Source organism: Salmo salar, chromosome 06 (genome assembly GCF_965601325.2).
Source record: "Salmo salar chromosome 06, fSalSal1, whole genome shotgun sequence".
NCBI classification, from domain to species: domain Eukaryota; kingdom Metazoa; phylum Chordata; class Actinopteri; order Salmoniformes; family Salmonidae; genus Salmo; species Salmo salar.
In genome coordinates this window covers 4,500,438-4,515,050 of record NC_138296.1, presented here as the reverse complement: position 1 = coordinate 4,515,050, position 14,613 = coordinate 4,500,438, and the positions used below count along the sequence as shown (strand labels likewise).

At 46.2% G+C, this 14,613-nt stretch overlaps 1 protein-coding gene across 3 annotated transcripts in view; it reads left to right on the top strand.

Annotated features, from left to right (window-relative positions):
- Positions 1–14,613, top strand: part of LOC106606366 (uncharacterized) — a 142,008-nt gene that overhangs the window by 61,261 nt on the left and 66,134 nt on the right. For all 3 annotated transcript variants that reach the window (XM_082976250.1, XM_082976251.1, XM_082976252.1), the window contains exon 3: positions 9,071–9,166. In XM_082976250.1, the coding sequence (XP_082832376.1) occupies positions 9,071–9,166 (96 nt within the window). The remainder of the gene's footprint in view (positions 1–9,070; positions 9,167–14,613) is intronic.

The following is a 14,613-nucleotide window of genomic DNA, read 5'->3' as shown; positions in this document are numbered from 1 at the left end:
AATGCATTGCGCTGTTTATGACTTCAAGCCTGTCAACTCCCAAGATGAGGCTGGTGTAACCCATGTGAAATGGCTAGCTAGTTAGCGGGAGCGCCCTAATAGCGTTTCAAACGTCACTCGCTCTGAGACTTGGAGTAGTTGTTCCCCTTGCTCTACATGGGTAACGCTGCTTCGAGGGTGGCTGTTGTCGATGTGTTCCTGGTTCGAGCCCAGGTAGGAGCGAGGAGAGGGACGGAAGCTATATTGCTACATTGGCAATACTAAAGTGCCTATAACAACCTCCAATAGTCAAAGGTATATGAAATATAAATCGTATAGAGAGAAATAGTCCTATAATAACTACAACCTAAAACATCTTACCTGGGAATATTGAAGACTCATGTTAAAAGGAACCACCAGCTTTCAAATGTTCTCATGTTCTGAGCAAGGAACTTAAACGTTAGCTTTCTTACATGGCACATATTGCACTTTTACTTTCTTCTCCAACACTTTGTTTTTGCATTATTTAATCCAAATTGAACATGCTTCATTATTTATTTGAGGCTAAATTGATTTTATTGATGTATTATATTAAGTTAAAATAAGTGTTCATTCTGTATTGTTGTAATTGTCATTATTACAAATAAATAAATAATAAATAAAAAAATCGTCCGACTAATCGGTATCGGCATCGGCGTTGAAAAATCATAATCGGCCGACCTCTACACATAACACACATTCACGTAGGCACACACGCACACACACACACACACACACACACACACACACACACACACACACACACACACACACAGACAGACAGACAGACAGACAGACAGACAGACAGACAGACAGACAGACAGACAGACAGACAGACAGACAGACAGACAGACAGACAGACAGACAGACAGACAGACAGACAGACAGACAGACAGACAGACAGACAGACAGACAGACGTATGCACACACGCACACGCACAGGCACACACACACACACACGCACACACACACACAATCACATATGCACATACATACACACACACACATTCACATATGCAAACACACACACACACACACATTCACGTATTTACACACACACACACATGCACACGCACACACAAGGTATTCTAAAAGTCCTCCCACTAAGACATCATGGTCATGGTGAATAGGGAATGGTAAATAAGATAGTTGTCCCTACACAGCAAGACATAACACCCTGGTTGATGTACAGACACATGTTGTAAATCATATCCCGACTGTCCTGGACTTGGTATGCAGACACACAGTTGTACAAAATGGAGTCGGCACCACCAAGCCTTAGAAGTCCTGCCTTCTGTGTCCATTCGTCTGTAGTGGACGCTCTTATCCAGAACGACCCACAAGTAAAGTACATTTAGAGTTCACCTCCTCTTCCTCTCTTTAGAGTTGACCTCCTCTTCCTCTCTGTAGAGTTCACCTCCTCTTCCTCTCTTTAGAGTTGACCTCCTCTTCCTCTCTGTAGAGTTCACCTCCTCTTCCTCTCTGTAGAGTTCACCTCCTCTTCCTCTCTGTAGAGTTCACCTCCTCTTCCTCTCTGTAGAGTTCACCTCCTCTTCCTCTCTGTAGAGTTCACCTCCTCTCCCTCTCTGTAGAGTTCACCTCCTCTTCCTCTCTTTAGAGTTCACCTCCTCTTCCTCTCTTTAAAGTTCGCCTCCTCTTCCTCTCTTTAGAGTTCACCTCCTCTTCCTCTCTGTAGAGTTTACCTCCTCTTCCTCTCTGTAGAGTTCACCTCCTCGTCCTCTCTTTAGAGTTCACCTCCTCTTCCTCTCTGTAGAGTTCACCTCCTCTTCCTCTCTGTAGAGTTCACCTCCTCTTCCTCTCTGTAGAGTTCACCTTCTCTTCCTCTCTTTAGAGTTCACCTCCTCTTCCTCTCTTTAGAGTTCACCTCCTCTCCCTCTCTGTAGAGTTCACCTCCTCTTCCTCTCTTTAGAGTTCACCTCCTCTTCCTCTCTTTAGAGTTCACTTCGTCTTGATGTGTCTGAGTCCTGTGGTCTCTACAAGCTGTTTCATCTCTTATATTATGGGATGTCTCATCCTGGGAACGGGAAGTGAATGTCCCTGACACCCTGACAGAACTACACCCTGACAGAACTACAACCTGACAGAACTACAACCTGACAGAACTACAACCTGACAGAACTACAACCTGACAGAACTACACCCTGACAGAACTACACCCTGACAGAACTACATGAGAGAGAAAACGCCCTGACAGAACTACACCCTGACAGAACTACACCCTGACAGAACTACACCCTGACAGAACTACATAATGACAGAACTACACCCTGACAGAACTACACCCTGACAGAACTACATAATGACAGAACTACACCCTGACAGAACTACACCCTGACAGAACTACACCCTGACAGAACTACACCCTGACAGAACTACATGAGAGAGAAAACACCCTGACAGAACTACACCCTGACAGAACTACACCCTGACAGAACTACACCCTGACAGAACTACACGCTGACAGAACTACATAATGAGAGAGAAAACACCCTGACAGAACTATATAATGACAGAACTACACCCTGACAGAACTACACCCTGACAGAACTACACCCTGACAGAATTACACCCTGACAGAACTACATAATGATAGAATTACATAATGATAGAATTACACCCTGACAGCACTACATAATGACAGAACTACACCCTGACAGAACTACATAATGACAGAACTACACGCTGACAGAACTACATAATGAGAGAGAAAACACCCTGACAGAACTCCATAATGATAGAATTACACCCTGACAGAACTACACCCTGACAGAACTACACCCTGACAGAATTACACCCTGACAGAACTACACCCTGACAGAACTACATAATGATAGAATTACACCCTGACAGAACTACACCCTGACAGAACTACACCCTGACAGAATTACACCCTGACAGAACTACACCCTGACAGAACAACATAATGACAGAACTACACCCTGACAGAACTACATAATGACAGAACTACATAATGACAGAACTACACCCTGACAGAACTACACCCTGACAGAACTACATAATGACAGAACTACACCCTGACAGAACTACATAATGACAGAACTACATAATGACAGAAGCACACCCTGACAGAACTACACCCTGACAGAACTACACCCTGACAGAACTACACCCTGACAGAACTACACGCTGACAGAACTACATAATGAGAGAGAAAACACCCTGACAGAACTATATAATGACAGAACTACACCCTGACAGAACTACACCCTGACAGAACTACACCCTGACAGAATTACACCCTGACAGAACTACATAATGATAGAATTACATAATGATAGAATTACACCCTGACAGCACTACATAATGACAGAACTACACCCTGACAGAACTACATAATGACAGAACTACACGCTGACAGAACTACATAATGAGAGAGAAAACACCCTGACAGAACTCCATAATGATAGAATTACACCCTGACAGAACTACACCCTGACAGAACTACACCCTGACAGAATTACACCCTGACAGAACTACACCCTGACAGAACTACATAATGATAGAATTACACCCTGACAGAACTACACCCTGACAGAACTACACCCTGACAGAATTACACCCTGACAGAACTACACCCTGACAGAACAACATAATGACAGAACTACACCCTGACAGAACTACACCCTGACAGAACTACATAATGACAGAACTACATAATGACAGAACTACACCCTGACAGAACTACACCCTGACAGAACTACATAATGACAGAACTACACCCTGACAGAACTACATAATGACAGAACTACATAATGACAGAAGCACACCCTGACAGAACTACACCCTGACAGAACTACATAATGACAGAACTACACCCTGACAGAACTACACCGTGACAGAACTACACCCTGACAGAACTACATGAGAGAGAAAACGCCCTGACAGAACTACACCCTGACAGAACTACACCCTGACAGAACTACATAATGAGAGAGACAACACCCTGACAGAACTACATGAGAGAGAAAACACCCTGACAGAGGGAGGACTTACCATGTCAAAGAAGTAGAGAGAGAGAGAGGAGAAAGAGAGAGGAGAGAGAGGACAAGGAGAGGAGGAAAGGAGTGAAGGAAGAGCAACTCCAAAAACTGATCCCAGATAATTAACATGCTCCTCTCGCTCCAAACTCAATTAGTGTTAACATATTGTCGGCCTGGAAAGAGCAGACTAGCCCTGAGCTTCACAGGTACTGCTCTAATGGATGGATGGTGTGTGTGTGTGAGTGGTGTGTGTGTGTGTTTGTGAGTGTGTGCGGGTGTGTGTGGTGTGCGAGAGAGTACGAGAAAGTATATTCCATTTAGTTATGACTCAGCGATACCTTTCTGTCCATTCTACAGGTAACTCCCCAAATAAAGGAAAAACTTGAATAAATGAGGGCTACATAGTATATTGAAAGCATGGGGTGCTTCCACACAGGAAGTTCCAGACGCTTGTAGAGTCTATGCCAAGGCGCATTGAAGCTGTTCTGGCTGCTCGTGGTGGCCAAATGTGCTGTTAAGACACTTTATGTTGATGTTTCCTTTATTTTAGCAGTTATCTGTAGCAGCATGCTACATGGAGATTGGAACAGCTCGTTAGGGGAAACGGCTCCAGTCGCGCAAAATGGAATATAACATTAAGGATAAAGTTTGGAATGACACAATGTCATGTGTACAACATTTAAAGACCTGCATCATTATACTGAGATCTTTGCCGTTTCTAAAAGGATGTTTTTCGGTGATTTTGGAGCCTTTCTTCATGTTTTTTCAGGGGCCCCCATACTACACAACGAGGATGAGGAAGATATTTACTGTTTTTGAAAAATGTGTAATCATACAAAAGGTGTCTGGACCCTTTTAAGAACATTCTATTGACATCAAAAATAGAGATTTGGTTGTAAAAAACAACAACTTTTCCTTTAATCCATGTATTATAGCCTAACCCCACAAGAGTGACACTGGCTGGTCTTGCATGGCACCCTATTCACAATATAGTGCATGACTGTGTCATGACGTTGCCCTCTTTGGGTACAGCGAGCACAGTTGACCTCCTCCCTCTGCACCAGCCTTTTCCCTCTGCACCATCCCCCTACCTCTGTCTCCCACACCCAGGCTGCTGTGGTCAGAAGAGGTTGTAAATTCCTATGAGGAGACCCTCTCACAGTATAGAGAGAGAGAGTGAGTTTCATAGAGAACACAAAGGAGTTCTTCCACCTCACAGAACTGGAGAACCGAATGACATTTATGTTCTGGAGAAGGTATAAAAGATCGGTGAAGAATCCAGCTACGAACTGGTCCGTTTGGTACAATTTTGTGAAACTCATGAGGGACAATACGGCCACATTACCATAATCATGTTTATACAATAGCCTCAGTTATGAGGCTTACATCTAATGGTTGTATAAAAATGAATGAATAAGGATGAAACTGTTTGTGAAATTGTGTAATGTGATTTTGGACTGTTTAATGAAGGAAACTCCAATTCCCTTTGGAGTTTAACCTGTTAGGGCTAGGGGGCAGTATTGACACGGCTGGATAAAAAACATACCCGATTTAATCTGGTTACCACTCCTACCCAGTAACTAGAATATGCATATACTTATTACATATGGATAGAAAACACCCTAAAGTTTCTAAAACTGTTTGAATGGTGTCTGTGAGTATAACAGAACTCAAATGGCAGGTCAAAACCTGAGAGATTCCTTTACAGGAAGTGGCCTGTCTGACCATTTCTTGAACTTCTTTTCCATCTCTATCTTTTACTAAGGATCTCTGCTCTAACGTGACACTTCCTACGTCGTCCATAGGCGCTCAGAGCCCGGGAAAAAACAGAATGTCGTCATCCCAGCCCCAGGCTGAAACACATTATCGCCTTTCTCAAGTGGCCGATCAAGGGACACTGGGCTTAGGCGCGTGACCCGACCGCCCCCGCCTTTGTGATTTTTTTCCTCTGTTTGCCGAAAAGGAGATTCCCTGTCGGAATATTATCGCTTTTCTACGAGAAAAATGGTGTAAAAATGTATTTTAAACAGCGGTTGACATGCTTCGAAGTACGGTAATGGAATATTTAGATTTTTTTTGTCACGAATTGCCATTTCGGATAGTGTCTGGAACGCACGAACAAAACGCCGCTATTCGGATATAACGATGGATTATTTTGGACCAAACCAACATTTGTTATTGAAGTAGCAGTCCTGGGAGTGCATTCTGACGAAGACAACAAAAGGTAATCAAACTTTTATAATAGTAAATATGATTATGGTGAGTGCTAAACTTGCCGGGTGTCTAAATAGCTAGCCCGTGATGCCTGGGCTATGTACTTAGAATATTGCAAAATGTGCTTTCACCAAAAAGCTATTTTAAAATCGGACATATCGAGTGCATAGAGGAGGTCTGTATCTATAATTCTTAAAATAATTGTTATGCTTTTTGTGAACGTTTATCGTGAGTAATTTAGTAAAATGTTAGCGAATTCCCCGGAAGTTTGCGGGGGGTATGCTAGTTCTGAACGTCACATGCTAATGTAAAAAGCTGGTTTTTGATATAAATATGAACTTGATTGAACAAAACATGCATGTATTGTATAACATAATGTCCTAGGGTTGTCATCTGATGAAGATCATCAAAGGAGAGTGCTGCATTTAGCTGTCTTCTGGGTTTTGGTGACATTATATGCTGGCTTGAAAAATGGGTGTCTGATTATTTCTGGCTTGGTACTCTGCTGACATAATTTAAGGTTTTGCTTTCGTTGTAAAGCCTTTTTGAAATCGGACAGTGTGGTTAGATTAACGAGAGTCTTGTCTTTAAATAGCTGTAAAATAGTCATATGTTTGAGAAATTGAAGTAATAGGATTTTTAAGGTTTTGAAAATCGCGCCACAGGCTTAAAGTGGCTGTTACGTAGGTGGGACGAATTCGTCCCGCCTAGCCCAGAGAGGTTAACTAAATCAGAGGACCGCCCATGAGCACAGTTATGGTCTGGCGTCATGGGATAGGCCCTTTTCTGCTCTTCCGAAAAAAAAACCACCTAGGTTTTCTATCACCAGACCGAACTTACCTCAATTACGAGATGGCTGAAGGTTGGAGACCAGCTTACCTCCATTACGAAAGGGCCAAGGTTTTACCATGCATTCCTCTGCCTGAACTTTTAACCATACCACGTGGTTAAACTCTTAGACTATCGATACCGACAGAATAAGAACAAGTCTTTGATATTAATTACTAGTCTGCAGCTAGGAATTCGGTATCATTGAACGCGAAGACCGACAACCGCCGAAACATCTGTCCTATAACGACATTAATGAATGTCACTATGAACTACCCATTCTAACCACGACAGAGAGAGAGAGGGCGGACAGACTCTCCAACAGAAACAAACTTTTCAACAGAGATCCCAACGACACACTGAGCGTAAATATATATATTGATTGCAATTGTTCCCGAATGAGTGAGCGTTCATGTGCAAAGGATTAGCATTTCAATTGTTATAATTATCAACTCTGTAGTGCCTTCTCAGTTGACCGCCCACTCCCCTTTGGTCTAACAAGCCGTCATGCCGGTTTAGCCCACTAGGGCACATTCCCCTATCATTTCCTTGTAACCATATCTACTGTTTGTTATGCATTTCTGTGAATTACTTAGTTAGTAAATAAATGATTTTAAGACAATTGATGTATGGATGACACAGAGTGAAGACTGGGTTCGTGCAGATAGAACAATTTACGACGTTTGGAATGAGACTGACGTGAGGTAAAGAATACGTCATTAATCAGAAGACTAATTGATCAGATATTAAAATATCTGAAAGTTATATTAGGAAAATTATAACTTTGTAATCTGAGTATTTTCCTTGGTGCCCCGACTTCCTAGTTAATTACAGTTACATGATTAATCAGGTTAATCCTGAAATAATAATTACAGAGAGTTATTTGATAAATACGTTTTCAGTTTTAATGATGCCAAAGACACGACAACTGTTTTGACCAGAACCCATAGCTACAACAGGGCTACAGTACATATAGGCCTGGGTGAATGAGCGGACAGGAAGTGGGTTTTGATCTGGCAGCTGCTGTGTACGTCCTTGGTGCCAGGTCAGAACCAATGCAGTTTGTTTTGTCTCTGAGGCATCATGCTAAGATGCCTGCTGAAACCACCCACTTCTGACCCCCCATCCCACTCCGTCCCCCCCACTACCGCCCCCCTCCAGCCACGATCCTCATCCAACCTCCTCCACTATACTAAGCCCTCATCCGGCCTGATCCAATGAACTAATTGTCCATTAAGCTGTGGAATGTTTAGCAACAGTGGAGGTGGATGAGGCAGATTGATTGTTTGATACATTAGAAACATGACATTCATTCCAATACAGATATATTAGAAACATGGCATTCATTCCAATACATATATACTTAAGTATCAAAAGTAAAAGTATAACTCTTTTCAAATTCCTTATATAAAGTTAACCAGGAAGCACCATTTTCTTGTTTTTGAAATGTACGGATAGCCAGGGACATGCTCCAACACTCAGACAGCCAGGTATTAACCATCTATAGACCCATAGCCATGTATTAACCATCTATAGACCCATAGCCAGGTATTAACCATCTATAGACCCATAGCCAGGTATTAACCATCTATAGACCCATAGCCAGGTATTAACCATCTATAGACCCATGGCCAGGTATTAACCATCTATAGACCCATAGCCAGGTATTAACCATCTATAGACCCATAGCCAGGTATTAACCATCTATAGACCCATAGCCATGTATTAACCAGTGAGCACACATGACAGCATACAGATATCTCTGCTGTTCTGCACAATGACTGAAGAACAAGGTCAACTCTCCAAACTTCATGAACTTCGGTGGATGGGATCAGTTTTTTGTCGTTCATTTGGAGCTCTCTACTGTTCTTCCTGAGACAGCTTTCAGCTCAGAGTCATTAGTAATCCAGGGAAAGATAGACCAGTAGTTAAACATGTATAGGCTACTATTAAACAGCCCTCTGTTCTACGGTGTTCTCCCCCCCCAGGGATCAAAGTCATTGGAGGAGTGAAGGAGTTAACGGGAGAGGAGTTTGGAGTCTACGTCAAAAGGATTTTACCTGGTGGCCTTGCTTCAAGTGATGGTAAGTGTTCTATGCAGAAAGAGAACGGGTGGGGATGGCAACAGTAACACAGGTTTTATTTTTCTAAATTTAACCTTTAGGCAAGTTATTTAACCTTTATTTAACTAGGCAAGTCAGTTAAGAACAAATTCTTATTTACAATGACGGCCTACCAGGGAACAGTGGGTTAACTGCCTTGTTCAGGGGCAGAACGACAGATTTTTACCTTGTCAGCTCGGGGATTCAATCTAGCAACCTTTCGATTACTGGCCCAACGCTCTAACCACTAGGCTACCTGCCGCTTAAAGGGATAGTTCACCCAAATGACAAAATTACAAATTGGTTTCAATAGCCTGTAAGCAGTCTATGGACACGGTATGACAGCAAGCCATGTTTTGGTTTTGGTTACTTGGCCACTGTTTCAAATTCTAACCTTTTAGCATTTATGGCACAAATCCAATACAAGTCAATGGTACCTATATTAGCATTTTCGCGCTTCATGTCCATATCATCTATAAGTAACTTCACATTACATTTTTAGATACTTTAGGATGATTTGTACATGAAGCGCGAAAAGGCTAATAAAGGTATCACTGACTTGTATTGGATTTGTGCCACAAATCCCTCCTCCATTATAAATCACTGTTTATCATTCAGACAGTAGAAGTATCCTGTTTATTATCCCCTGATTATGTTCATTATTTAACCCTCTGGCTTCCCTGTTTGTCTTGTCCGTGATTGGTTCCTGTTTTGTTGGAGGTGTTTCTCCCAACCATGTTTTATTGCTGTGGGAGAAGTTTTATTATGGTTTTCAGTAAACACGTTTTGTTTGCACTCATCCCTGTGCCTGACTCCGATACTTCTTCTAACGAAAGCATTACACCGACAGGCCGCTCTGGTCTGTTTCAGTCCACTAACCGTCAGGCCGCTCTGGTCTGTTTCAGTCCACTAACCGACAGGCCGCTCTGGTCTGTGTTTCGGTCCACTAACCGTCAGGCCGCTCTGGTCTGTGTTTCATTCCACTAAGCTACAGGCCGCTCTGGTCTGTGTTTCCACTAACCGTCAGGCCGCTCTGGTCTGTGTTTCAGTCCACTAACCGACAGGCCGCTCTGGTCTGTGTTTCCACTAACCGTCAGGCCGCTCTGGTCTGTGTTTCAGTCCACTAACCGACAGGCCGCTCTGGTCTGTGTTTCAGTCCACTAACCTACAGGCCGCTCTGGTCTGTGTTTCAGTCCACTAACCGACAGGCCGCTCTGGTCTGTGTTTCAGTCCACTAACTGACTGGCTGCTCTGGTCTGTGGCTCTGGTCTGTGTTTCAGTCCACTAACCTACAGGCCACTCTGGTCTGTGTTTTTTCCACTAACCTACAGGCCGCTCTGGTCTGTGTTTCAGTCCACTAACCGACAGGCCGCTCTGGTCTGTGTTTCAGTCCACTAACTGACAGGCCGCTCTGGTCTGTGTTTCAGTCCACTAACCTACAGGCCGCTCTGGTCTGTGGCTCTGGTCTGTGTTTCAGTCCACTAACCGTCAGGCCGCTCTGGTCTGTGGCTCTGGTCTGTGTTTCAGTCCACTAACCGACAGACCGCTCTGGTCTGTGTTTCAGTCCACTAACCTACAGGCCGCTCTGGTCTGTGGCTCTGGTCTGTGTTTCAGTCCACTAACCGACAGGCCGCTCTGGTCTGTGGCTCTGGTCTGTGTTTCAGTCCACTAACCTACAGGCCACTCTGGTCTGTGTTTCAGTCCACTAACCGACAGGCCGCTCTGGTCTGTGTTTCAGTCCACTAACCTACAGGCCGCTCTGGTCTGTGGCTCTGGTCTGTGTTTCAGTCCACTAACCGTCAGGCCGCTCTGGTCTGTGTTTCAGTCCACTAACCGTCAGGCCGCTCTGGTCTGTTTCAGTCCACTAACCGTCAGGCCGCTCTGGTCTGTTTCAGTCCACTAACCGTCAGGCCGCTCTGGTCTGTGTTTCATTCCACTAAGCTACAGGCCGCTCTGGTCTGTGTTTCCACTAACCGTCAGGCCGCTCTGGTCTGTGTTTCAGTCCACTAACCTACAGGCCACTCTGGTCTGTGTTTTTTCCACTAACCTACAGGCTGCTCTGGTCTGTGTTTCAGTCCACTAACCGACAGGCCGCTCTGGTCTGTTTCAGTCCACTAACCGTCAGGCCGCTCTGGTCTGTGTTTCAGTCCACTAACCGTCAGGCCGCTCTGGTCTGTTTCAGTCCACTAACCGTCAGGCCGCTCTGGTCTGTGTTTCCGTCCAGTAACTGACAGGCCGCTCTGGTCTGTGTTTCAGTCCACTAACCGACAGATCGCTCTGGTCTGTGTTTCAGTCCACTAACCGTCAGGCCGCTCTGGTCTGTGTTTCAGTCCACTAACCGACAGGCCGCTCTGGTCTGTGTTTCATTCCACTAAGCTACAGGCCGCTCTGGTCTGTGTTTCCACTAACCGTCAGGCCGCTCTGGTCTGTGTTTCAGTCCACTAACCAACAGGCCGCTCTGGTCTGTGGCTCTGATCTGTGTTTCAGTCCACTAACCGACAGGCCGCTCTGGTCTGTGTTTCAGTCCACTAACTGACAGGCCGCTCTGGTCTGTGGCTCTGGTCTGTGTTTCAGTCCACTAACCGACAGATCGCTCTGGTCTGTGGCTCTGATCTGTGTTTCAGTCCACTAACCGACAGATCGCTCTGGTCTGTGGCTCTGATCTGTGTTTCAGTCCACTAACCGACAGGCCGCTCTGGTCTGTGTTTCAGTCCACTAACCGACAGGCCGCTCTGGTCTGTGTTTCAGTCCACTAACCTACAGGCCACTCTGGTCTGTGTTTTTTCCACTAACCTACAGGCCACTCTGGTCTGTGTTTCAGTCCACTAACCTACAGGCCGCTCTGGTCTGTGGCTCTGGTCTGTGTTTCAGTCCACTAACCGACAGGCCGCTCTGGTCTGTGGCTCTGGTCTGTGTTTCAGTCCACTAACCTACAGGCCACTCTGGTCTGTGTTTCAGTCCACTAACCTACAGGCCGCTCTGGTCTGTGGCTCTGGTCTGTGTTTCAGTCCACTAACCAACAGGCTGCTCTGGTCTGTGTTTCAGTCCACTAACCGACAGGCCACTCTGGTCTGTGTTTCAGTCCACTAAGCTACAGGCCGCTCTGGTCTGTGGCTCTGGTCTGTGTTTCAGTCCACTAACCTACAGGCCGCTCTGATCTGTGTTTCAGTCCACTAAGCTACAGGCCACTCTGGTCTGTGTATCAGTCCACTAACCTACAGGCCGCTCTGGTCTGTGTTTCAGTCCACTCAGCTACAGGCCGCTCTGGTCTGTGGCTCTGGTCTGTGTTTCAGTCCACTAACCTACAGGCCGCTCTGGTCTGTGTTTCAGTCCACTAACCTACAGGCTGCTCTGGTCTGTGTTTCTGTCCACTAACCGTCAGGCCGCTCTGGTCTGTGGCTCTGGTCTGTGTTTCAGTCCACTAACCTACAGGCCGCTCTGGTCTGTGTTTCAGTCCACTAAGCTACAGGCCACTCTGGTCTGTGTTTCAGTCCACTAACCTACAGGCCGCTCTGGTCTGTGGCTCTGGTCTGTGTTTCAGTCCACTAACCGTCAGGCCGCTCTGGTCTGTGGCTCTGGTCTGTGTTTCAGTCCACTAACTGACAGGCCGCTCTGGTCTGTGTTTCAGTCCACTAACCTACAGGCTGCTCTGGTCTGTGGCTCTGGTCTGTGTTTCAGTCCACTAACCGACAGGCCGCTCTGGTCTGTGGCTCTGGTCTGTGTTTCAGTCCACTAACCTACAGGCCACTCTGGTCTGTGTTTCAGTCCATTAACCTACAGGCCGCTCTGGTCTGTGGCTCTGGTCTGTGTTTCAGTCCACTAAGCTACAGGCCGCTCTGGTCTGTTTCAGTCCACTAACCGTCAGGCCGCTCTGGTCTGTGTTTCAGTCCACTAACCGTCAGGCCGCTCTGGTCTGTTTCAGTCCACTAACCGTCAGGCCGCTCTGGTCTGTGTTTCAGTCCACTAACCGTCAGGCCGCTCTGGTCTGTGTTTCAGTCCACTAACTGACAGGCCGCTCTGGTCTGTGTTTCAGTCCACTAACCGACAGATCGCTCTGGTCTGTGTTTCAGTCCACTAACCGTCAGGCCGCTCTGGTCTGTTTCAGTCCACTAACCGTCAGGCCGCTCTGGTCTGTGTTTCAGTCCACTAACTGTCAGGCCGCTCTGGTCTGTGTTTCAGTCCACTAACTGACAGATCGCTCTGGTCTGTGTTTCAGTCCACTAACCATCAGGCCGCTCTGGTCTGTGTTTCAGTCCACTAACCGACAGGCCGCTCTGGTCTGTGTTTCATTCCACTAAGCTACAGGCCGCTCTGGTCTGTGTTTCCACTAACCGTCAGGCCGCTCTGGTCTGTGTTTCAGTCCACTAACCGACAGGCCGCTCTGGTCTGTGTTTCAGTCCACTAACCGTCAGGCCGCTCTGGTCTGTGTTTCAGTCCACTAACTGACAGATCGCTCTGGTCTGTGTTTCAGTCCACTAACCGTCAGGCCGCTCTGGTCTGTGTTTCAGTCCACTAACCGACAGGCCGCTCTGGTCTGTGTTTCATTCCACTAAGCTACAGGCCGCTCTGGTCTGTGTTTCCACTAACCGTCAGGCCGCTCTGGTCTGTGTTTCAGTCCACTAACCGACAGGCCGCTCTGGTCTGTGTTTCAGTCCACTAACCTACAGGCCGCTCTGGTCTGTGTTTCAGTCCACTAACCGACAGGCCGCTCTGGTCTGTGTTTCAGTCCACTAACTGACAGGCCGCTCTGGTCTGTGTTTCAGTCCACTAACCTACAGGCCACTCTGGTCTGTGTTTTTTCCACTAACCTACAGGCCGCTCTGGTCTGTGTTTCAGTCCACTAACCGACAGGCCGCTCTGGTCTGTGTTTCAGTCCACTAGCTGACAGGCTGCTCTGGTCTGTGTTTCAGTCCACTAACCGACAGATTGCTCTGGTCTGTGGCTCTGATCTGTGTTTCAGTCCACTAACCGACAGATCGCTCTGGTCTGTGGCTCTGATCTGTGTTTCAGTCCACTAACCGACAGGCCGCTCTGGTCTGTGTTTCAGTCCACTAACCGACAGGCCGCTCTGGTCTGTGTTTCAGTCCACTAACCTACAGGCCACTCTGGTCTGTGTTTTTTCCACTAACCTACAGGCCGCTCTGGTCTGTGTTTCAGTCCACTAACCTACAGGCCACTCTGGTCTGTGGCTCTGGTCTGTGTTTCAGTCCACTAACCGACAGGCCGCTCTGGTCTGTGGCTCTGGTCTGTGTTTCAGTCCACTAACCTACAGGCCACTCTGGTCTGTGTTTCAGTCCACTAACCTACAGGCCGCTCTGGTCTGTGGCTCTGGTCTGTGTTTCAGTCCAATAACCTACAGGGCGCTCTGGTCTGTGGCTCTGGTCTGTGTTTCAGTCCACTAACCAACAGGCTGCTCTGGTCTGTGTTTC